Genomic DNA, 26,418 nt, shown 5'->3' on the forward strand with positions numbered 1-26,418 from the left:
ACAGCCGCTGCGAGGAAAGAGCGTAGGAGCAACCGAGGAGAAACCGAGCGTTCGGAGGTACTGCTCAAAGAGGACTTTTCGAAGGGACCGATTTTCAATTTTGCCTGCTGGTACCGGCGTTTGCTAGACTAAAACATATAAGCACGGGTTTTCAAAGTACCTGTCATGCGTAAGGTTTTGAGAGTGAGGACACTACTGCTGCTATAGAAGAAGCATCCGGATGCGGTAAGAAACTAACGAAGATCTGTTGCTTGGAATCCTAACATATGAAGTTCGCGAGAAGTTTTGCGAAAATTGCGCAAGAGGCACAAATAAAACTCAAAGGAACTCTATCGCTAGCTCTGGGACAGCTGTAGTAGAGTAGTCGTTTATGCAATGCACAAAGACGAAAAGTGTAGCCTCCAGGAATACCGAGGACTTTATGAAGTGTGGGCTTTGGGGTAAGAATGCGGAAAAGTTATTTCGTAACTTGGTGCAGGTGGGTAATTAAAAATCTCACCAATATTTTTCAACTGTGCTCGCATAACACATTCTCCCATATAGAATCGAATGCAAATATTTCAGAAGAAGAGCCTCAGAATACCCTAAATACAAAATAAGCTCTCATTCCTAAACAAAGTGAAATATGAAAATTGTGCTGCAGTCTCTTAGTGAGATGTTACGCTTACCAATGTTACTTGATTCGTGCATGTGTTGTCTATCGCATCTGAACGCCTGCTACACTGTGTGTCTTGATAACATAATGATAAAAAGCTATAAATTACTTGCGCGCAACAGCCCGTCTCAGGTGCACGAAGGGTGCTGGTTTGTGTGCTGTGTTGAGAGAGAAAAGCGCGATATTACAGCGCCGGACACTGTTTTAAAGGGTGGCGATCATGGTGAAACTGACGAAATATGAAGTGATTTGCCTAAGGCACTCTTCAGATAGTCGCCGTACAGAGCAAAGTTTGTAGATTAATAAGCGGACAATTTTAAGTCGCCTACCAATTCGGAGGAATGCAGCATAGAGAGACCTTTGCGAAGATACAAACGAAGTGAAAAACGACCCCGGTTACTTTGCTGCAAAAACAAGATGGCGGTTGAGCGGAATGCTTGGAGATTCGACGGCAGGCTCGTCTTCTCATAAGAAAGCGCAGTCGCGCTTTCTTTAATGCATGCGGTAAGCTACGTCGTGTTTTTCATAGGCTCGCACATAAAAAGCGGAAAAATACAGCAACAGTATGTGCTTTTCTTTGATTTTTCTTGTGATCTAGAGGTGCCGTCTCGTTGCAGGAACGTCTCCCGTCGCCTTTCAGATGGCTGCAGACGCGTCCCATTATTGGGGCATGAAGCTGTTTCTTTGGCTGTCTTAATGCGTAGACTGTCTCCTATGCTGGTTAGACTTGGAACACATCCTAAACTGAGACAATAAATTTCCATATAGGCGCAAAGCGGAGAGCTGGCACCCTATAAGGTAAAGCTATCCCAATCTGTTTTTATTCCAATCTCCTGGCGTCAAACTTATGTAACCGCCGACGCAAGCAGCGGACGGTAATCCATAGCCAAATCAAACGCGCTCCTCGTTTATAGGAGGTCACTTTTTTTTTCTTTCAAAGCGAATAGCATCGCCTACATTGAGCAGATTTTCTCATAGACTTGGCTGAAAAGAGGCAAGGAGCATGTTCAAGTGGAGAGAGGTTCGGCAGAGCGAGCCGAACAGTGAAATTAGACAACTGGATGCAGATGGTAGTGCCGGCGTCTGCGATTGATCCACTTCCCCTTACTTAGCTTGCGGTGGCTGGTCAAGAATCGTGGTGGAATGCAACAGAACTTTAAAGATGACATCAGAGCGGGTCGGCAGTAAATAAGAGTTACAAAGGGATGTCGTATACGTGCTGAATAGGTTCGATAACGCTGTGCTGCCACGGAAATGAGCAAATAAGTTGTACACAAATAAGTTCACTTAACGCAAATACGTCCATGCTCCCCGGCCGCTCCGAGTTGGCAGTGCCAGAGCAATCGGTGGGCAGCCATCTTCTATTCCTTTTGGAATGGAGCAGTCTCCGGCATTTCAGAAAGAAAAATTCAGTTTTCTTTGGCCTATAGTGATGCGTCTTTAACGCAGACGCGTCATTTTGACGTGGTAGATTTTCGCGGTATTGTGACGTCGCGTGACAGACAGGCGAAGTGGAGGCAGCCGGAAAACGTTTGATCAATGGGAGAGTATGGTGGCGAAAATGTTGTCGAATCCGACATAATTAGTTTTCTTTCGTTTGGTCTAATAATGCATAATCAGTGAGCACATATCATATCAGATGGGGCTTTTTGGCGGTTTTCGTGACGTCGCGTGAGCGACAGACGAATTCGGAGTGGCCGGAAAGTTTTTGACCAATCATGGAGGACTGATTCCAGAATTGGAATAGATAAGTATGGAATAGTTTTACGTTATATTACCCCAGTCCTAGTTTGATTATCGTCATTTCGTGCACTGACAGTGCTTTAAAGAAAAAGTCAGTTTCACCCGGAACGAGAAGCACTGATTGCGACAGCAAATTAGTAGATAGCTATACGAAGAAAGGATAGTAGTTTTATCGGCCGCGCAAACTTGTAAACGTTCGCTTACTGGCTAAATTAACAATGATATAATATGTAAGCGCGATTGAATGACAGCGTAGAAAGAAACCGACACACAGAGACAGCGCTATCTCTGTGTGTATGTTTTTTTCTACGTCCTCGTTCAGTCGCTTACAATCTATCATGGATTTATATTAACTATCCCGCCAAACTGTTTTAACTGAATTAACAAGCACGGTGTCACGCGCGCACAGTTAAACACGAGCACATCTCGCTCGAAGGGCGCGGGAACTCGCTGTCAAAATGCTGGAGTGACGAATCGCGGCAGCAGCTGCGAGCAAACTGACCTTGGTCAGTGGTGGTCCAACTGTGCCACTTGCTCCATTTCGCTACAGTTTGACTTGCATGCTTCTGGCTGCACCCCGCTGAAGTGCCATTTGCGCCAGCTGCGCAATAGTGCGTTATTTTCGCGTTACTACAGGAGTGCAATGCTTTCAGTAGGGTTACGCAGCTGCAGTCAACAGCCGATTCTTCGGACATGCCCGATAATTCGGAGTCCTTCGCGGTATCGCCACGGTACCTGTAGGGTCAATGTGTAAGACCGTCGGAAATTTCGGACGCAAGAATACTCCGCCGTCCGATTTTCCGGACTTTTTGCCCTGACCGTAGGTCGGAGACGGCGTTGATCGAAGCCACCACCGCCGTCATTTCGGTTATTCCGCCAGCTCGAACAAGCGCTCTCGCACGCAGATCCAATGGTAACCGTAACTACCACCACGGCGACGCTAATGCTTGCTACTTGGACGTTCGCTACCAAGATTTTGCTGTTCGCTGCAGTGCTTTTCGTTTAAAAATTTGCCGCTGTGAACAACGGCGCCGACTCCGTCTTTGTAATCTTCGCCAGTGGCTTTGAAGCTCGGAAATCACGACGTGTTGCATAATGCCAGTTCCTGAAAATTAGACTCGCCGCAATACAGCAGTGACATGCGGTGCAGCATAAGCAAAGTATTTCGATGAAGCATACCAAGACTGGGAAGAAGCAATTTTCACGAGACACAGTATGCATTCCTTAATTATACACGCGTGCACCCACCACCTCCTGTCACAGTACCAGCACCGATACGCCTAATAAGTGTACTGGCAGGCCCTCAGAGCAATCACCGATGTGCCTGCGGCGATTTGAGGCTTTGAGGGCAGTAAAAGGCATTCATTCTTTTTTTTTCCCGACGTTTTCGCGGACCCTAGGGAGTACGAAAAGTCCGATGCCGACTGCACTCAACTGTTCGAACTGATTTATGAACCATGAAATAATTCAGTTCGCGACTAGTTTATCTACCGCTCTGTTTGTTCGTATATTTGGTTAAATACTCAACTGAGGTCAATGCATTGGATGCAACCTTACCACGGCGCTCAGTTGGTTTCGGGACAAAAGAAAATTTAGTTCTAGAGTTCTTACGAGGCGAAAGCGCAATCTGATTATGTCCTGATACAGCGGTCGTCTGGGTCATGAAATCTAAATCGAAGCCATTCCTATACCTGACGCCGACAAGGGGAATGGCAACGAGAGCAGCGCCTATCTGCGAAGATATATTCACGCATTGTTCTTAATACTGTTTGTGTATGCCTGATCATGTGCACTGCTGTGTGTTTATGTTTATTGTTGTATAGCATGTAATACGTTGTTCTACTCATTCCTATCTTGGCCCTGTAAAGGGCTGATAGTATGTTCCAATAAAAAAATAAAAAAAAAATTACCGACGATTACGTTACTTCCTAATGCGAAATTTGAGCGCAGCAAATAAGCTGTTTCACCTTTTCGATAGATTGAGGCAAAGAAATCGAGCAACACATGTATGCGCTATCACAGAATTTTTTTTTATATTTCCCGTACTCCTGGATAATCTCGACGGCGGCGACGGTAAGCTTCTGCTTCGGCGGCACGCACCTCTGGATTCTGACGGCGACGGCGCTGGGCCTCTGCTCTGGCAGCTCGTTTAGCAGCAGCAGCAGCAGCAGCAGACGGAGGACTTCCATCGGTCGTCTCGCTCATGGCTCAGAAAGAACTGGCAGATAATTTCGCAGTGGCGAACGGCAGCGGCAATTTCGGCTCGGGCGGTGCACATATACAGATCCGCCGCCACCGATCTGGCTCTCTGATTGCCACCGCACAGGGCGAACGGCAGCGGCAATTTCGGCTCGGGCGGTGCACATATACAGATCCGCCGCCACCGATCTGGCTCTCTGATTGCCACCGCAAAGGGGTTGCATTGGAGGAGGAGCGAAGAAAGGAATTAAGTTCGAGCCGGCGCTTTGACAACCGGAGACTCGCAGGAAGAGGGGGGAGGGGGGCGGCGTGTACACCCAGCGGCAAACGATGGGGGCAGAAGCGCGCGCAGCAAGCGGACAACACGATAAAGGGAGGAGGGAAGAGATAGCAGCGACTGACTGATGCCGCTGACGCCGATAGTGAGTCAACCCCAGCTTCGGAGTTGGTTTCAGGGACAACGCCGCCGATGCCGACACAAACAATATGATACCCTCGCTTCCGCAGCGCTAAGAACCAGGTCTAGCCGTGGGAAGGTGGTCACGTATTCGTCGACGTGCCGGGGCCTACGTGAAATAACCGGCGCGTCGGCAACTGAAGAGCACCCTATCCGCCACACAAGAACAGGGGGGGAGGGACCCTTTCCTCCTCTTTCTGCATGGCGGCGACGGTGTTCTATGCAGTCACGTTATCTTGACTCTCTAGCGGCGTCAGCGGCATCCAGCGGTATCAGTCGGTCGCTGCTAGCGCTGGGGGGATGAAAGGGGGGCGGAGCTGGTTACGAGGCCGACGACAACGCCGACGACGACGCGAAACCCAGGAACGGACGCCAAAGAGCTGCGCTCTAAAATAAAATTGGCCACTGAACGCAACGCAGATCGTATCGCATATGCGTGTTCACGCCCGCTGATTCACGCGTTTGCACACGCAGTTCGGAACTTTCTGTCAATCTGCGAACTTCTATGCGCGATTGAAGTAGATGCTGGCTTCGATGGTTGTCAAAAACGCGCATCAATGATGTCAGAACGGATCACTGGTCAGCCATTCATACGAACATGTTCGAGGCAAGCTTTCCACGACGGCTTGTGGAAGGCTTTCCGGTCACACCGGCCAACAGCCAATTTTCGCAATGGTACACTGCCTTGGCCGCTAGGCCTAGGAGGTAGTGCTTCGAAAGGTCGGTCGAGTACCGGTGACAAAAGAAGTTTGGGTGTTACGCCGAATCGACTCTATCTATTCGCAGAGGCCACACGAAGCACGGAAACCTACAAACCGCCGCATAACGAAAACAAGTGTATTAGATGGTACGAGCTTTGTTCTCCAAGGCCATAACCATCTTTGCGACACACCATACGGAGGCATCTCACCTTGGCGTGGTTCGTAGACGCATAGTCTCCTGTCGAGCTTCTAGCATTGTTATTAGGCATAATACACATTTTGTCTAGTGCGGTAGAGTATATCAAAGCACATCAACGAGAAGAAAGGCGGTTGACCGAGGGGCCCGACTTTATTATTCTTATATATATATATATATATATATATATATATATATATATATATATATATATATATATATATATATATATATATATATATATATATATATATATTATTCACCACACTATACACAGATGCCGCGCAGTACCCCCAAAAAGCAGCCATGACGGCCAGCGTTGTCGACTATAACCTACAAGAGGTGGTCTCGATGACTGTCCGCACTGCCAGCGCCCTCGTAGCGGAGGAGACAGCCATCGCCTTGGCCATCACCTCTAGTCTGACCAACGAGTACATCACAATTATTACCGACTCCCAGGCAGCTTGCCGTAGCTACGCGAGAGGTCGAATATCTTCAATCGCCCACCGACTCCTCAAACAGGCCTCCGCATTCCCGGACGTTGAAATAGTGTGGACTCCAGGACACGAGTCCCTCCGTGGAAATCAGCGTGCGCACGCTGTAGCCCGAGCTCATGCCAGCCGGGCGCCACAAGAGAGGGATACGGACGCATCCATGGAGCCCGTACCTTTACAATACAACGCCATACTACTACACCACAGATTGAACAGACGGCAATACCCACCTCCACACAAGACCCTCTCACGTGAAGACGCCGTAACATGGAGACAACTACAAACCAATACATACCCACATTTAAGCAGACTACACGCAATCCACCCTACACTATATTCATACAAATGTCCCCTTTGTAATGATTACGCCTCCCTATATCACACCACATGGGCGTGCCCCAACGTGAAGGCGGCCCCGCAAATACCCAACCCCACACCCGAGCAGTGGAAGGCCGTGCTCACTAGTTCGGACCCTCGTAACCAGCAGCAACTGGTGCGGTGGGCCCGGGAGACAGCAAGAACCGCAGGAGCCCTGGACTAAGGGCGCCTCCCGCACAAGCTGAAAGACACCTGCTTGTCCTTTCTTTTTTTTTTTAAATAAATGTTTCTCCTCCTCCTCAACAAACACTGACACCAAAGACAACATAGGGGAAATTACTCGTGCTTTATAAATGAAATAAACAACGATAAATTAGTGGAAAATGAAAATGGATGAAAAAACAACTTGCCGCAGGTGGGGAACGATCCCATAACTTTCTTATTTTTTCGATACGCCTTCACTGAAATGCGGCCGCCCTGGCTGAGATTGAACCCGCGACTTCGACCCCTGCAGCGCACCGCCATAGCCGCAGCGTTACGGCGGCTAGTCCTCGCGCATTCAGATGGGAGCTCCCAAGACTTCCCCACCCCCCCCACCCCTCCACCCCAAACTGCTTGGTTTGAAGTAGCGCCACTGCATAGTGCATGCGAAAGTTTTCTGTTAGGCGCCTATTATCAGCAACGAATGTATGTCACGAATAGCAACAACGACAAAAAAAAAAAAAGAATGGCAGAAAGATTAATGCAAAGGCATATATTGATTCCGCATAGCGCTTTCGCGGTATTTACAAAAAACAACCTAAACACACAACTGAACTTGCTATTATCAGGTCTGAAAACATAAAACCATTACAGAGAGAGAGAGAGAGACAGAGGGACCGTTATAAGCGGAAAAAGAATAAACTGCCAAAATATCACCCAACCAACTAAAGTTTGTAGAAAAAAGAAATGCTTAAATTTAGCGGCTTGGGCTCGAAGTGCCGAAGTGTCTTAACACCATTAGTCCTAATTGTTCCAGTGAACAAGTTAGGGACGTAGATAATAAATGCGGAAAGACTATGGCTTGGCTCTGTAATGGCTGCACTGCTTTTTTGATGACCTCAGCACTTGATCACATTTGGAGAAATTATTAATACAGTTGAAACAAGATTTAATGAAGTGATGACCACGCTGCAATTGTTTCGTTAAGTCGCGAAGTACGTAAAATCGAGAAAGGAATTTTTCGGTCCTTCGAAATCTAAAATTTTAACGCAGCGACACGCAAAAGCTGCCGCGGCATTGCATTTGCCGCTGATCTGTCTGCCATCTGTCGCAAAAACCACGAAATAACGAAAGCAACCACCGCCGCCCCCACCGAGGCTGTGTTGATTCGGCTGTTGAATCGGCTGACGAGGTGGGCAGGCTCGTCAAGTGAAACAGCGGCCACGACTAGGGCGCCTACATGTTTTAACGCGTTAGCTCTAGAGCTCCATGAAGAGCCACTCTGTGGCAAAATTATAAACCAATCACCGCATCTTTAACTCATTTATTAAGAAAAAACAGTGTTCAGTCGAGTTCGATCAAGTTTCTTTGGTGAGTTAGGGTTGATGAAAACATTCGACCTGGTACCTGCCAGGGAATGGAAAATTATTCGTCAGATCGGGAACTTCGTAAAATCGGGTTCCTTTAGCTCGAGTTTTAACTGTATAATAACGTGATATAACATATATTGACAAAGGATAATTTATATTTATTTCCTCGATAAAAAGGCAGCCTTGAGGTAAGGGTGTGGTTCGTGCAGGTAAGAGAGCTTGGTGAATTCAATGACGTTTCAAGCAACTCGGTCAAGTAGACTCTTGACTTGATGACAGTTAAACCTGCATGTACAGCACGAGCTGACTGACCGTCAAACTGACTCCAAACCGACATTTTCAAATGTATATTAATGTAGATATGCAATCAGTGAGCCGCGTTGTATTGCGGCAGTCTTAATGCTAAGCTCTACTCGAATGAGCTGAAAATGCGAATGAGCAGAAAATGAGCACCTGCGATTGTCAGTCGTTCTTTTCTGTCTGCATCTGTACAAGCCTTCAATGCTCGATCTTACCCGCTTGCGTGAAAATTAAAGGAAATTAACGGAAAGGCGATACGTTCCACAACCTTGAAGCTCGATCTCCATAAAAACTATATTGACGTGTAATTTGCTTAGTTCTCGTTTGAAATGTACAACACACAAATGCCAACGTCTGATAATTACGTGGCATTTTTCCACGTAATTTCAGAATTTAGGGTTTAAAATGTAAAAAAAAAAATATGGCGTCCGAAAGCGTACCAGAGTTTTATTATTTGTGCCATTGTTTTACTAAGGTTTACTTACTTAAAAGACGGCATTTGTGTATCCTAGTCTCGTGCGTCGGCTTTTCTATTCTACCATAAACAATGCAGGTAACGTGGTGGACACATTTTGCAGCAGTCTTGCGAAAATTCCAGCTCTTGGTTTTCGGACGCACTGCCCGAGGCAGTATGCCTTATCCTTGTCAGTATAATAACAGCGAGTGTCTTGTATTCTTGTATATCTTCGCCTTCTCCTTGTCAGGGCGCTGCTTCACCACCAAAGGGTACAATAGCAAGCAGGAATGTCGTAGTAAGACGACGCCAAGGGAGCAGCAGAAACGTACCGGCTTCTGACTTTCTGTGAAGATTTGTGCACTGATGCAACAACTTGGGGGGAGGGGGGGACAATGGGGGCAGGCGCCTCGACAGAAAATTTTCTTGCTGGTGATTCAGACCGTCGGCACGCCACTGTGAGAATAACTAATGAAAAATAAAATATTTCATTTTATTTCTGGTCATGTCACTGGTCAGTGATATATACCTTACCGCTCTTAGGTTCAAGGACGCTAAGCCTCCCTATGGTCGAACACTGGGGGCGCTGGCGTAGCATACTAGATGTCGAAATGCACAACATTTTGACCGGACTCACAGAAGAAAGACACTCACAACGGAGTGTTCCAGTGAGTGTTTCTCTTCAGTTTAACCTCATCAAAATGTCACGCAATCCATCATCTTAGCCTCCTTACCATTATTCTATTACTTTCTATTTATATCTATCAGCTCTCAAAGATGGTTGCAGATAATTTAGGTCAGAGAAATACGGAGGGAAGGAGGAGGAAATACCACGAGGGCAACTAGGAATTGATCCAGTCTGCTGCTCTACGCTGGGGAAAAAGCTCACGTGGCAAAATGCGAAGATCCCTTTAAACAATTCGGCGCAAATCATAGGTAATAAATGCGCACGGCAGAGCACTGCCCACAAATGCCAAGTACGTTCTATGCTTACCTTATACCATTAACATTTTACCTCGCAAGTTTACACCGCAAGGCTAGACATTTCTCCGAGGAAGTGATGACTGTCATGTGTTGTCAATTGACCTCTTTGTAAATTCGTTGTGAATTCAGGGGCTGAATTCACAAAGCTTTCGTTGGTAAGTGTCCTGTGCCATGGGCGGGCCGTGTTCACCAATAGTTGTATCTAGTATTAGGATTCTGCAAACTGCTCAAGCGAGGAATGCTAGAGTGTGAGCTTTTTGTTAATACGGGCCCTGCTTAGCACTTCTACAAGCGCAACCTGTGGCACGAGACTGACTTGTGTCCAAATTTTGTCACTGCTTCTGAGCATCGCTCGTTGAACACGACAAGGAAATCTCTGCTATATGAAAGTCTTGCACATCATGCTTAAGGTTAAGGAAAAAAAAGAGGTAATCACGTTTTCTGTTGGAAATCGATCTTAAGATGCCCGAAACATTATCCGCAACATCAATACATCGTTACGTGAAATATGTAACAAGAATTCGCACTTGTACCATACGTTCGATCAGACAATCCGACTTCCACCGGAACGATGTCAGGCCAGAATTCTCGGCGAGCTGAGAATAACTGTGCTTAACTACACCATGCGAGCCGAACGGTGGTTATTATTATTATTATTATTATTATAATTATTATTATTATTATTATTATCATTATTATTATTATTATTATTATTATTATTATTATTATTATTATTATTATTATTATTATTATTATTATTATTATTATTATTATTATTATTATTATTTTGCATACCCTCCAACATGGAATCGACAGGAAGAACGGTGCTTCTCAGATTGTGGCATCCTGGAGTTTAGGGTATTGCCCTTTCCCGATGCATCCAGGTAAGTGCCCTACTTTGAAAAGCACAGTTTGATCGTATCGCATTGTACGCGCCTATTGTAGTAGAGTATGACCGAATATCAAGGCAGCAAGGGCTCGCTTTTGATAAAAGCGACAGTTCAAGAGCTTTTGTCCAAACCACTTAAATGTCTCACCTGCATCCCGAGCAGCTGTCTAAGGACATTTGCTTAACGGTGAAAATGAACTGTATTCTTCTTATTCTAGAAGCTTCCGTAACTCAACATTCCACTTCGACTCGATGATGAGGATGATGACGATTTATTTGCATGCGCTTTGAAACAGGATGGTGACAAATAGCCACCTTAGCCTGCTTGATAAATTCAGGCATGCTATGCATGCGTTTCTTTCTAGCATTTGTGAATACATTTCCTCAATATTTCTTTTCTTGCTCAAAATTTCTCTATATACCTTGAACCGCTACCTATGCCTCTAACAGATCCGGTCATATCAGTATTTTCCCTGCTTTTTTCCCATCAATACTCTAAACGACTCTTGCCTATCTCGGCAGTTGACTGGCTGATGCTACGATCTACTTTAAATGCAATCGCTTCTGGAAGGTATACCTTACCTAATGGTCTCGCTGGGTGAATCCCTACATATTCGATAAGGATGTGCTGAATGGCGTCCGAGTTTTTTCTGCAGCAGGCACATGCTTCATCTCGTTTCAAATATTCGCTCCAGCACGTTTTTGTCTTTATGCCAGCTAGCTCGAGTTTCGAATAGCAAGCCACTGCCCTTTGTGTTACAGTAGAGATTTTCCTGTGTAATGTATTTTTCGCCATTCTTGCAAACCCTCATGGACTATTTCTTTCCATTCTTTGCATCCAGTTATTGTCTGCTTCTGTTTCTGTCACCTTCTATTTTTATGGATGGGTGGATGGATGGATGGATGGATGGATGGATGGATAAATGGATGGATGGCCGGATGGATGCTATGAACGCCCCCTTTGGAACGCGACGGTTGGTTGCGCCACCAAGCTCTTGTTATATTGCCTAATGTCCTATCTATGTTATGAAAAGAAAAGGTAAGAAAGAAAAAAGCCCGACGAATTCCCATCACCCAAATATCTGAACACCTAATCAGAACTCTGTTTTTGTATTCCTCCGTTGTTTGTCGTTGCCCTACTTCCAGCAATCTTTCAATCGCCTCTTACTGACCTCTCTTGCGGACATGTTTACTCTCCCCCTGCTCTCGCGGAACGCAAGGGCTTCAAGGAGGCCAGATGTACTTAAAGCGACCACTGGGCAGATATCTTCAAATACTAATAAAACATCGAATCAAATCAAGTTTAATCAAATTTATTTCAACATACTCCATAGTTTTCCTAGCTTTACCACAGCAAGCACATGCTTCTTCTTCCTTGCTGTATCTCGCTTAAAGTGTGTGTTCTAAGTCACCCTATTCTCGCTTTCAAAGGTAATGAGCTTCGCTGTGAGTTATCATGAATTATTTCCTTCCTGGTTTCCCTTTTTCCTCTTAATTAGCTACTCATAGCAGGTTTCTTTTTCATTGCCACTACCCATGAGGTTATCTCAGCTTCTATGATTTTCCGCTTGACATTCTTTGTTGCCATGTTGCTCACCAAACAGGTCGCATGCTTGCTAGTAAGCTTCCCAGTTCTTTTCCTTGGCTAATAATCAGATTTTCGGTACAGATATCTGAACACTCTCCCAGCCCATTTACTTTATTCCATATTACTCAGTAATTTTTTCATAATCGATTTTACTGTGAGCTTCCCTTACTTCAAAACTTGTCCAACCAATATCATCCTGCACAGCTTAATTTGTAGCCTTCCAGTGAGCGCTCAATGCGAGGCGTCCCACTGACCTTTGGTTGCCATCGAGTCCTAACTGTACCCCTGACTTAAAGCAACTAACCGCATTTGCAAATGTAAGTCCTGGAACCTCTATACCTTTCCAGATACCCCGGAGCACCTCGTACCTAGTGTATCCTCATAGAGCACTGTGTTTCACTGTGACCACATTTCTCTTCCCCTTTACTGTTATTGTTTTTTCCTGTGTTTCCATATACCTATTCTTTTCTTTTATCCATATAACAGTACATTTACATTGTTTTACGTGAGGTGTTTCCTGGCCCTGTATTGGCACTGTTCACTGTTCTCACTAAATACCATAAAACATGACTTATTAACACTAAATTTCAGACCTAACTTATCGCTTTACTGTCCACAGGTATTAGCCAGACGTTGCGTATCACTTTGCGTGTTAGCTAGCAACACAATATCGTCTGCATAAAAAAAAAAAAAACCCGGAAGCTGCTGCTCTACTACTGCACCCGCCCGTTTGTACACGAGAATAAACCCGGTATTACTTCCCTTTAGCGCCCTTTTCATCCTTGCCATGTGCATAATAAAGAGCAGTGGGGGTAAAGGGCACCCTTCCTCAGTCCCTTCTTGACTTTCGCCTCACTCCTCATCTCTTTCCATTCAACGCAATTGGTATTTTCTAGATAAATGGCTCTCAAAAGCTGCATGCGATCATCGCTTAAGCCTTCCCTTTCCAGAATATCCCCCCAGAATGTTGCGGTCTTAGTTGTCACACGCTCCTGTAATGTCTAAAGACAGCCGCACCTAACGGTCTCCTTTGTACTCGGGATATTTCAATACAGTAAGGACAAACAAGTTATCATCCAGACACCTACCGATTCTGAAGCCATGTGAAGTTCTCCCAATATCCCTTTATTCTCTGCCCGTGCTTCGATAGTAGATGGCAGTGCCACCACTCGACAGAAGTTGTCACTAGACTTCAATGAGCCCAGGGCAATTCTCGAAAACCGTAGCATCTTATCCTGCTGAGCATCGGCGCTGTGCTCAACTCGGTAAAGTGGAGGAAGTACTTCGAGTCGAGTATCGTTGGAGAATATGGCGGTATCTCAGCATTATTCCAACCCTACCTATCTCACAAACCTCAATCACTTGATGTTCAAGATGTTACAGCTGCATAGTGAATGAGCTTGTCGCGTTAACTTCACTGCGGCCCTTGTGTAGTCTGTGTAACGGTATTGTAGGAAAGTAGGCTCGTCTGTGCCAGATGGGAGGGATGTACAATTGCAACAGGCAAACCACGGATGGTCGTTCAGACTGGCCACGTGAAACGGACAAACGCAGTGAACATTTTGCAGCAAAACTTGCGTCTGCTTCAAACAGGCAAGCACTTGAGGGCTTGACAATTCCTATCCGGCATTTTTGCCCACGCATAGACGTATGCTGCGTCTTTGCATTTTTTTTTAATTTTCAGCACGGATGTATCTTTTATAATTTAGCAGCCTAGCATTTTCCGCGAAGATTTCGTGCTGTCTAGGTTCTCCTTTATTGAATTTTGTCCCACTCGGAATAGCACTTATGACTTCAGGCACTGTGCAGAAGTCCCTTGAATGTTCAGCCGTCCCATGAGTTCGTCGACATCCAGTTGTCAGAAACGGACCGGCTGATTCCAGGCACAAATTGGTTTTCTATAAGCAACAAGCGTTCGCTCGACCAGCAGGATATTGGCCTTTAATTTGCAGCCCGAAATGCTGCGCGTGCGGCGTACGCGCTGAACCAAGTTGTGATTTTTTCCCCTTCAAGCGTTGTCCTTCGAAATACATACATATATATATATATATATATATATATATATATATATATATATATATATATAACGCAGCAAAAGGGAAACGTTGAGTATCGGCAATTAGCTTTTCTCGAAGGATGGAGGCGATGGAAGCGCGAGAACAAGTCGAACCTCGTCCCAGGCCTCTGCTTGCCTGATTTCATTAGGCGCATCATTTGCCACGGCGGCCGTTTTCCAAATCGCAAGAAAATGTCTAGACTTCGTTAAAGGCAAGCTACATCTGGCCAGCTCATTAACGCGGCTTTCACCTATGACTGCTGTCCTCAACGAACCGGCGGCGCTTTGGCTCTGTACGAAGGCAACGACCTCAGCTGTACCTCCGCAGTCGATATTAGAATTCGTGGAGAGCCAGTGTCCTTTGACGTTGTCGCAATTAGTGCGTGTCAGGCGAGGTGCTCAGGGGTGGCTTGACGGATGAAGGACGACGGGCGAACGCAAACTTGGAGCCCCGCGACCCGCCTCCCACAGTTCTTGCGGTGATGGACACAGGCCCCGAGGCACTTGTGTGCCAGCACCAATAAGACAGTCGGTCGAGTAACAGTTGTCAAAAAAGGGCAGATGCTTTAGACCCGAAGGCGAGTATTGCAGAGCTGTGCTCTGTCAGGCAATACGTTCAAGTAGTTATCACATATTTTTGCTAATTATTTACTTTAATAACACACCTAGATTGGGTACAGGCTGTCAAAAGCCGGGCTGACCTTTTACGTAGAAAAACTTAGAGAGTAGATGGCCATATGAATGCTTTTGTCTCCGTTCTCATTCTAAAGCGTAATAATTGTAATATTTTTGACATACATGTGTTAGTCTTTGTATATTCATAGAACTTCTAATAAAGCACGCGAAAATTGTCGGACATTTGCGGTGCGCACTGCGCGCAACGCCTTGCTCTACTAAAATAATTCGATATAAAGAAATTATGCGCTGCGTTCAGAGTATGTCTCTCTAACACAGAATAAAAGAAAGAAGACGTCTGACATTATGAAATCACGAGTGATTCGGAAAACGAAATTCGTTTCATCTGTGCTCGCCATAATAAACACTTTCGTGTTACCTATTTATTCACGTTTAGTACATATTAAGCTTAGGGACCTATCCGAAGCTTCTGCGCGCGGGTGACATATTACATGGGAGAAGGCGTACACGCAGGAGATTGCAAGACTAGGACAGGAATTGCAGTTTTATACGCTGCCGCAATTTCTTTTTCCTCCTTCTTCCGCATTCCACTTGCTCTGCGTCTCTCAGCTCCTAGACGTAAGATTCTCGACGAAACTCAGCGGGAGTTTCAACCGTGATTATAGTACGTAGTGCCACATCGTCCCCGAAATGGAGCTCTCATATTCGGTTAGTTGACTTCTCCATCTCGATGCGAATTATGCGGACGCTCGAGACGCGTTCTTGCCGTCGCCTGCGCAGTCGCCACCGCAGCTGTCGCCGCCGTGCTGTCGAGCTATCGAAGGCGCGTGGTCGTCCCGCGCGTGGATCGTTAAACGCTCTCCAGAGTCGCAAGTGATGCGCAGTACGTGTGGCTGCAAAAACGATGCAGTCAAGCGGACTGATCGTCAGGCTCCGCCTAGCCAGCCTAGGGGCGGAGCGAGGGCAAGGCTCAACCTTCCGCTCCACCGTGGCACGAGCGTTGAGCGGACACACGTTAGGGTTCCCGCTGAGCAGCAGCGTTCAAATCACAGCTGCGTTCAAACCACAACCGTGGTGCAGGCGCTCGTCTGCCGAAGCTAGGAGTAAATGTCAAGCTAGAACTGTGCAATTCTTGAAGTTGTCGCTTACAAACGCTGAGTGCTTTTCTTCAGGTTGATCGCGTGGGTCACGGGCATGCGACGTGCAAAATAGCGCGGCTGGTGTGTCTGCCAGGTCAACCGGTCGTGCTGCGCAGAAGCGTCCGCATCGAGTGCGGCCTCGCGTCAACGTGTCGCCTGAGCGTACCCCGTTTGAACATTCCGAGTAGCTCGAGCACAACGTTGAGCCTTTCTGTCGCTTTCAATTCCTATTGCGAGAACCGGTACACAGTGTCCAGTGCCAGCCGAGATTATGGGTCCAGATGTGTCACTCTCTCGATGCTCGAACGCTGTGCTGGCGTGTCCTACTAGGAGTCACTCGGTACTGGTGCGAAAGGCAGCTCTATACTCGCGGATAACTTTCGGTGGCAATGCACTAACGGTGGCGTTTGCCCAAACACGGAAGGGAAAAGCCGCAAAATAAGTAAACTTGCATTAAGTGGAGTGTTATACCTTATTTAACTGTTGCTAATAACGGGTTTATGTTTTCTCGTGCGTAGCTTAAACTAACGTGGATGAAAACACGGGACTCTTTTCATAAGAGTCCCGTGTACGCTAATTGTAATTGCAATATAATTGTACGCCCCACCGGAAGGCGCCTATTTAAGAAGAAGCTACCGTGCCAACCCCCCGGCGCAGTTTCAGTTGATGATCGCAGGTCTCAAGCACACGGTAAACACGCTTTCGCCTCGCAACTAAAGAATGTACGAGTGTCCGCATTGAATAGTACGTCGACGAGTGCCACAAGCAATGATATTTTTTTTAGAATTGGTACTTTAACTCTGAAAAAAGATCTCTACGTAGAACCATCGACTCGGAGCGTTGTATGCGCTGTCACAGCTGATTTTGATAAACATTTCAACTTCTTTGCGCCAGGGAAAGGCAACATGACCTTAGTTCAGCAATGCGTTCCAATCGACATGTCTGTGTGGTCAGATATCCAAGTCAAAGAAGCGTTGCTTAGTGCGGCTGGCCACCTTCGGGGACAGTGCATACCTTTTGTCCCAGCTACGGTTAGCTTGGGTACACTGTAAAAAATGTTTACACCCTCAAGTCGTGTTTGCTTGTCGCACCGGTAGCACCCTTACCGTTAGGGCTATAAAAATTTGTAGAGGACGACAATGAAGCTGTAAGGAGACGTGCGATGACAAAATATCTAGTTAAAAAATATGCCTTCGGCGAACAGAAACATACAACGAGAGTTTCATATCCCTTCCTGTTAAATTCTCTCGTCGGATATTTCTTCGCGCCCAAGCCTGTCAGAATCATTACATAGTTTTCAACTACGTCTTTTGTCATCGCACGTCTAGTTAAAGCTACGTTGTCGGCGTCTGTAAATTTTTGTAAGCCCCTAACGGCAAGGGTGTTTGTTACCAGTGTATTGAAAAACACCCTGAAGGATGTTAACCGTTTGACAATGTCGCATTAACTGCATGGGACCCCTACTACGTAAACTGTAAACAAAAATAACGCGAAATGGAAGTGAACCGCTCGTCCCATCTCACATTCTCGTTTCTGGTTTTCTTATAGTACGTACCAGCCGGGCAAAAAATTTACTGCCCCTGCTAACGTGTTTTTGCTTGTAAAAACTGCAATATTCTTTTTCATGCGTGTGAAGGATGTTGGGGGGGGGATGGTCGAACTATCTTTTTACTCCTTTCACGAAGTTATTGCGGCTATTCCTGAAAGTTATTCCTGAGAGCCCAGCGCTTATGGCGCCAAGTGTCGTGTTTTGAGAATATGTCGCCTCATCTTGAATCGGTGGAACCACATTTCCTCGTAGCGTAGGAAACAAACATGGCTTTAAACTGACTACGAATGGTTTCTGTTCACGTGATCTACAGCTCCGTACGTCGTAAAGTCGGCTAATGACATCCTTCAACTACGTTTATTAGACGTGGTATTAAAACGACGTATTGTAGCGCATTTTACGGCAGCACTCCAAAGTAAGTTTTTATTGCAAGGGAGTTTTCAAAGCGCATGATTGGCGAAAACCCAAATATCACCTAATTTTTGCTGACAGTGTATTGCTCACCACGAGCCACATCGGTGCACAGCCCTTTTTGGACGCATCCGAAAAAGAAAGGCTGGTTTAATAACATTGACGCAAAGCTAGAGTATGGCGTGAATTTTTTCTCGTCGGACTCGTTTGTTCGCGAGTCCAGTCGGGCCGATATCGGATATATAGACAGACTCAGCCAACACGCTATATGCCTCACCTGCGGTGAAAGGCATGAATATCCGTGCGGGCGCGTGGCGAGGGGCTAGATTGTGCGCATTTGAGCTACATAAGCTTGTTGCTCTTAGTTTTTAGCGCACTAAGGCGAACAGAAGTGCGGCGATTTTCTCAGCTTTGTTATGAGTGCGATACTACCAATCAGTGCTAGGCTTCTTATATCATTCTAATGATTGTTGGATTTGTATATTCCCTGTCGACTGCACAACACTGCGACTAGACGTCATCGGTCACGTCCTCGCTTATAAAGAAATATAGAACGGCTAGAGGAATATTTCACGGACAGTGACCCAAGAAGTGTGGTGAAAGTGCACGAAATGTTAACATTCGCTGCACTGAGCATTAGGCCCTCATTTACGCCTGTATGTGCATGAAAACAAAGTCTTGGCTGAAAGTTTCTTAAATAAAATTAAGAAGAGCTGAGGAAGCTTTTGGAGGTAACATAACGGAACAGCTCTGGAGACGAGCGTAAAAAGAAGAAGCAACTAGCAATTGAGTGTTTGAAAGCATTATATACTGCGGGGAACAGTACCAAGGCGGAATTCTTACGTGGGAAACGCTTCAACGTATGTGGCTTAATTACAAGCAACTACAATTTGTAATGCGACTGCTCGTAACGACCAGATTCGCTGGAAATTGGACCGTGATTGCGCAAGGTCGCGCAAGTCTGCTGTCTTTTTTCACTTGTGGAAAAGTTATCCTACGGGCTTTAATGATTCCCACGGTGGAGTCCTTTTCGACGATGTGCAAAATAGTTGTGAATTAAACGTATCTCAACGTTATGGTTTCTCTTCCGAGTTGGCAGCGCCCACGGCTCACGAAGCAACTGTTCAGTTATTTACCCTTATCCCTAATAAAAACAGCGCAACCTACGTACAGAGATCCATGCCAATTATGCGGCTTGTTTTACGCTCGCCGCGGTGGACATTGCGCGGGCGAACAATTCCAGTCAGCAAGTACGTCATTATCTAAAGCTTACCAATTAAGCTTGTAACGCGTTCGGAATCTGTAATAGAATGTTAAAGCTATCTAGTACGCAAATCATACCATTCGCAAACAATCTCGTGCCTTGCAGCGTTTTAGAGATATCCACCCTGAAAATATCTGTCGTATAGGACTGGTGCTTTAGTCGACATTTATCATGAGTGTGTATTTCAACAGTTTCGGTAAGCGTTAAATTCTACTGCAGCTGCAGCATATCTAAAGCTTCGGCAGTGCCAACGAAAATGCTAGTTGCTTTGTAAACGCGACCTCTTTGTAAATGCTATTTGCTTTGTAAACGCGACACAATAAAAAAGAAAGGCGTTTGTACACCCGTACAATATTTTGCTTGGGTGTTTACGTGTGTACGTACAAACACATGTGTGGTGTCAATAGTCCGAAAATAAAGATGTTTTCCTTCGCCGGTACATATACGCAGAATGAAAAAGAGAGGAGGAGGGAGAAGCTCGTAAAAAGTCCGCCCTCCGGGATAATGAAAACCTGTGTAGCGTACAAAATCTGTTGGGCGTGGGAGCGCTACAAGTGCGGAATGGGATATATGCCATGCGTGACGGACACACATCGAGAGAGAGAGAGAGAGATAGAGAGAGAGAGAGAAAGAGAGAGAGAGCGGGCACATGTTCCACTCACGTAAGTGATCATGGGTAGGTTCCAGGCGTCAGCGACCAGCGCCTCGGCGTAGCAGTTCTCGTCGGGTCCAATGAACGCCACGACGCCGCTCTGCCACAGCGCCGTCATCTTGCGGATGGCTGCGGACGTGCCCACCTGGCCCACGTTCTCCGGCCGGAAGGTGACGCGGTAGCCCGGAAGCAGGCTGTGGTGGCGTGAGTTCAGTCGTTCGCTTAAAGGGACCCTGAAACGCTTTTGACGATTTTCTACAAACGTATTGAGTCGTTAGAGTAGGTCCTTCTGATCATTAATTTACACATCTAAGTGCTCCGCGTAAAGCGTGTAATTTATTATAAGGTTTTAAATATGCACATCGCTGCCGATGGCAGCGCACTGCTCGGCGAAATCTTAAGCCGCCCCTACCCATATGACCGAAATCACCCATACGACGTCAGTGGGGCGAGCTATCCGATTGGCTGACAAGGGCGCGTGATCGATAATTTTTCCAACTTTATGGTAAACAAATGATCTTCGTAATAGTTGGAATGTTAGTTAATTTGTTTTTATGAAAAGAAAGTAACATAAAGAGAATGCACAAGAATAATTTTTCAGTACACTTAAGCACTTCCGGCACACAGCATGTGTCGCCTGCTTGTGTTACAACGTACTCCATTTTGAAGAGAGCTCCGCGGTCAGAGTCGGTCTCAGTCTTTTCGCGAGCACTATGATTCGACTTTGTTGCCTTGTGGACTGCAAACGTAGCGACTGGCAATATGTCAAGCTGCGACATCGTGTCCCTCTGCAAGGCAGCGTACGAGCGAACTGGCTGCTGCGCATCGAGCTGCCGCTATCCGATCGGCGCCAGAATTTGCGCGTTTGTGGCCGTCACTTTACACCGGAAGATTACTAACGCAATAGCGTTTCCCCGAGTCCGGTATTAGGGAAAACGCAAGCGCAAGGGGACAGAGTCTGGCCGCTTGACTTTTCCGTAACGGGATGAGCCATGAGATGAGCAGAAGGGCAAATGCGAATGGTCTGCACGGTGCAGCCACCTGGTGGCACAGAGCTCAACCATACACAGTAGCAGCAACGAAGTGTATTCTTCTTTGCTGCTGGTGTGTATTTTTCGCAGGAGTGTAATCATCAACACGTTGTTTTTATAAATGTTTAAAATCTTTTACACTTGGTTAGAGCAATACTAGCGCTTTGTTTGGCTGGTTAAACGCTGCACCAACAAGTGTATGGACCGCGCTGACCGATCAGGCCGCTCACGTACGTCTACGCTAAAGTTCCTTCATCAGCTTGAGTTTATGCCTACAGTCGTTTGCCGAAATGACCAGCTTGCCTGTGGTTACCGGAATACAAGACACGTTCGGCGCTACGACAGAATGCTCGCAACGCACGCTGCTTCGATAGCTCTCGCTTGGGGTCGACGGCCAAGCAGCTAGCGGAGCGGTCTCGCGCGGGCGGGGGCGGGCTCCAAAACAACCGGAAGTGGACGATGTGACGTCGCATCGTGACGCTGAACCAGTGAAGGCGGAGCTTATCCCCACTCGCTCGGCGAACGAGTTGAGGAGGAAAAGCATGGCTAGGGAGGAGGGTAGCTTCTAATCGCTTGTAGCTCCATTAATACGTAACGCTTCACTTAAATTGTGGTGCGAATGTTCTACTTAAGCTGTACCCTACGCGTCTACAAAATTTGTCCGAACCGTTTCAGGGGCCCTTTAAATGGTAGGCGCGCGTGGCACAACACGTGACCCTCTTAACTAGCTGTGTGTCGTTAAATTTGCTGAACACAATCCAGGCAGACAGTAACGCCCGCATAGCTCGAGGGCGCATCACCGATTCATTAAATATGCCTTCGCGTATGGTGTGCTCTGAGCTGAAGCACATAGGACGTCAATTTGGTTGCGGCTCACAAGTAAGATGTCTGCCATCGCTGAGTGGGCTCCCGTGAAAGGTTCCCTCTCCAAAACATTGGAGAGAGGCAATGAGGTGAATGAGATACATTCTGTCGTAATGCGCCACTGACTCTTTAATTATGTATTAAGCTGTGCATTCGAGTCTACTTATGTTTCTGAATGGCAACCAGGTAGACATGTGTGTGCCGTCGTCGGCGGTCTCCTTGATTTCTAGGAAACACGATATTGCGCTAGTCATTCAAAATCATAGCTGCGTTGAAAGACGTGCTTGTACCTGATCGCCAGGGACAAGCGATTTGTTTTCGCACTTTTCATAAAACGTGCGCGTATTGTTTGTAGCTCCTTTTTTTTTTATAAACGCACTCGATCCTTCCTCACCTATCGTCCCTGTTGATGTGCGACACGGCCAGGGGCACGGCACCGGAGACCATCTTTCCGAGCATGCGGCTGTTGTTGAAGGTGCCCAGGAATGCGATGGCCACCTCTGGCCGGTCGTCGGTCAGATTCTCCTGCGACTCGGACTTGTTGCAGGGCAACAGGAAGCCGAGACTGCTCGCTGTGCTCGTCGGCAGTACTACGGGGCTAGCCAGCACTCCCCAGGCGAGCGATGTGACCGGCAGCAACAGTGTCATTGCCGCCAGCAGTAGCGGCATCACTGCCGCTAAAAGACGGCGCCCCATGCGCTGTAGAAAGAAAAGAAAAAGAAAATAGTATTGTTTGACTTCTGAACCAAACCACGGAAGTTACCGCCGCTCCGTGGTATGCGACGAGTGGGAGTAGCGTTAATGAGTTTGCAAGTATCTGGCGTTGAGGTGTCCATTACCCAAGGAAGCGGGGCTCATTTCGAGAGCGTGAGCCCAAAGCAACAAATTACTCAGCGGCGGAGAAACGCAACACAGTACCGCCAGGTCGAACACATCTAAACCTTCGGAAGCAACAAAGTGTCCGCGCGGCAGCATGGGGCCTCACAGTGCTATTTGTGATTTGACATCAAACACGTTCGTACGAGTACGCAAACTAGCGAAAGGAACGCTCTTTTTAAAACGGCAGGTAGAGCCAAAGAAACCGATTCGATTTTATTTAAAGAATGATGCGCTCGACGGCGTACATTTTTTGCAGTGAGGATACTTAAGTAGCGTGTGTCATTGCGCAATTCCACAATGAACAGAGCAGGCAACAGGCACATCTGCAGGGTTAGCAAAGGTGGCGATGTGCGTATACGCCATTGTGCAGTGTTTGTTGACAAGCAGTGCCGGGCGATCACGCAGTTTCCGCCAAACACATAAGTGCCGGAAGAACCGCTTCTTCGGCATAAAATAACAAAATAAATGGCGGTAAAGAGTGGAAGCCGGTGAACAATTTTAGCCTTATTTGATGCAGCACAGTCACACGGGAGGTGTGCTCCGCACGTAATTCCCATCTTTCCGCAAAAAAACGCTAACAGATGACGCGTGATCAACGTTTCAACAAACCGTCATTACTTCCTGCACTGAAAAAGAAAAAAAGCTCCATGACACGACGGAAGATGAGGCTCGTTGTCTTGTCTTTAGCTAACGTTGCAGTCTATAGTCAATAGTAATAGCAACACAATTTCTCATAAAGGATTCGAAATTCTTGGTTGTTTTGCATTTTGTGATACAGCCGGTTCCGTCTTTGCTTACGCCTAACGGCGCCAAAAGAACCTTTCGATCTCTAAAGGACAACACAGAGGCTATTTACTCCTCAGCGTTAGACGTGCATAAGCAGTGGGTGAGTTTATAATCAATTTTTGGCTGCCACGGTAGACAAGTAACGTCTTCTTACACAATACTGGTGGGTCCAACTGGGGGCGTATCACGTTTAACGCGAAGCTAAAATTATCTAATCAAAGAATAGCCAGAATACATATTCTGCCAACATTGATGAAAAAATAGCGTCAACGCGGTGTTCAGCCAAGAAAAAAAGATATTGTCCCCTTATTGGCTTCCTATCTTTTGGTGGTCTGCGGGTGACCGCCACGCATTTCTGATGAAGCAACGGGCCAGGCTATGCATCCCGCCCTTAGTCAGCAGTCACTTCGAAGTCTAAGCGACGAAATTACCAGCGCAGAATTTAGTAAGGGCGAGGCCTCAGCAGTTGCTAAGCTCTTGATCGATGTGATATAGGCGTAATCCTAAGCGCGCAAGACCACGTGGGGTGTGAATTCCAGTGCAAGCCACTTTATCCGATATTCTACAGCTTAGCCGAAGGGGAGCTGATGCACTTGGGCAGGATATGTAAGGCGTAGATAGCCTAACGGGTGAATTGTTCGAGTGAGGAAACCGGTATCGTGTAAAGGGAAACGCACTAAAGTGCAGTAGACAAGTCTGCCGCGTAATGAGCTTGGGCCAAATTTTCTAAATAGGATTGATTCCGCCGACGCAAGACATGGGTACTCTGGGACTGCACTGCCATGTCTCCGTGTTGCAGCGGACATAAGTTAGGTTCACAAAAAGAATAAGCTAGCGACACCTTTTCTCATACTTCCCACGTTCATACATGCAAATGTACTTAAGCCAGCACGCATGAATTGTCTCAATATTTGATTTCCTTTCATTCTTGCTCCACACATTCTTGCCCATTTTGTCACCTGAACCAATTCGAACTTAAAGATAAGAAAAAAAAGCACCTCAGTGCAGCAAATTTGTCTTTATTATTACGTAAGTGCCATCATGCACCTCACGGTTTAAAAACGTCATCTACTTCAAGCGCGCATGTTCGAATCCACGCGAAGCATGGTTATATAAATGTTTTACAACTACATATGCTACCTGAAGTTCTCTTTATTTTTTTTCTACGCAACCCGTATTCTCACGCAATACTAATTACGTTGGAACACCACGCAGGTCACAAGATAATGGTCACGCAGTGTTCACGCTAATGCGCTATATACCTTGCAGAAGGTATGCAAAAATGCAAACACCAATTAGGGCTGACGCGAGCGCGATGCATCAGTTGTGGTGGTTCATCGAACGCAAGGGCGACAAAAGCGTAAATATTTTCCAGTTTAAGTAGGCGTTCTCATTCGGGCGGGCTTAGCTTACGCAGAAAACAACACGTGAGTTCATATTGGGCTATAAACAGCTTAAAGGAAAGGAACAGAAATAAAACAACAGAATCTTGTTCGTGTACTAAGTATAGAACTTAACAAGAGTTGAAACGGTGCTTACTGAGAAACAATGAACAACAACAAAAAAAAGCAGGTAACAATTTTTTTTAGGTGCACATAGAGTACTAGCAGAAACCACAAGCAATCCCCGCGGCTACACAGTTATTTCATTAGCATGTGCTTTGAGGTCTCTCGTATGACCGAAGAACCAAGGGTTACCTAGTTAAGATCCGTTTTATGCTGTTAAGAGCCATCGATACGCTGCAAATATAGTAACCAAGGCGACCCTGACGTACGCCTGCGAGTAGGTGGTGTTATCGTTTTTCCGTCTTCAGTGACACTGAATTCAGTGACCGCGTCCTTCTGGGTGATACAGTTCTACTTAAGATGCTTAAAAAATACTAGACTCGCGTCGAGTGGAACAACTTGAAAATGGGCATTTTTTTTTTTTACTACCTAGATTTACAGGAGATATATCGATAAAAAAAGAACGAGAACGGTTTGAAGAATATCAGATTAACCCAAGAAACGCCCAGAGCGCACATCGGACCCCATTAGTATGTCTGTTCACTATCTTTCTTTTTTATGGATACGACACGGATACCAGAATTAGTTTTCTTCAACAGCCGCCGTCTGGCGGAGTGTCGTAGCGGCAGGGACCACGCCAGCACTCGACTATGTGTCTGAACGCGCCGACAGAAAAAAAAAAGAAAGAGTGTTTTAAGAACCCGATGAATGCGCACTACGTTCAGGTCCCTAGGTTCGCTGTCGCATTTCATTTTCCGCTCCGTGCAACCGGTGAATGGCAGGGACGAAGTTAGTGAAAAACGCGATGTCTAAATTTTGTGCTGCCACCGTAGCCTATAACGTTGAACGATTCGGTCACTCAACTTCTCGGGACAGCCAACGACGAAAGCAGTCGCTGCCGTTCGACGATTTGAAATGCCTGGAACAAGTTGGAAGCAGACGCCAAGCGACGTGCATTGGCCTCCCCGGTCGTGGAGGCAGATCTTTTTGTCGTTCGGGCGAACGGGTGATCTAGCCACCACGACGAGACAACGACACTAAGAGGCGACCGCTGAGACGACCTGTCCATTAGAATTGTAGGTGTGGGCTTTGGAGTG

General features: G+C 46.4%; 1 protein-coding gene across 1 annotated transcript in view; it reads right to left on the reverse strand.

Annotated features, from left to right (window-relative positions):
* Positions 1-22,845, reverse strand: part of LOC142590569 (guanylate cyclase 32E-like) — a 154,508-nt gene extending 131,663 nt beyond the window's left edge. The window contains exons 1-2 of the mRNA XM_075702855.1: positions 22,546-22,845; positions 20,267-20,450 (exon numbers count right to left, since the gene is read on the reverse strand). Coding sequence (XP_075558970.1) covers positions 20,267-20,450; positions 22,546-22,820 — 459 coding nt within the window. The 5' untranslated portion in view covers positions 22,821-22,845. The remainder of the gene's footprint in view (positions 1-20,266; positions 20,451-22,545) is intronic.
* Positions 22,846-26,418: the final 3,573 nt, after the last annotated feature.

Source organism: Dermacentor variabilis, chromosome 8 (assembly GCF_050947875.1).
Source record: "Dermacentor variabilis isolate Ectoservices chromosome 8, ASM5094787v1, whole genome shotgun sequence".
NCBI lineage: Eukaryota > Metazoa > Arthropoda > Arachnida > Ixodida > Ixodidae > Dermacentor > Dermacentor variabilis.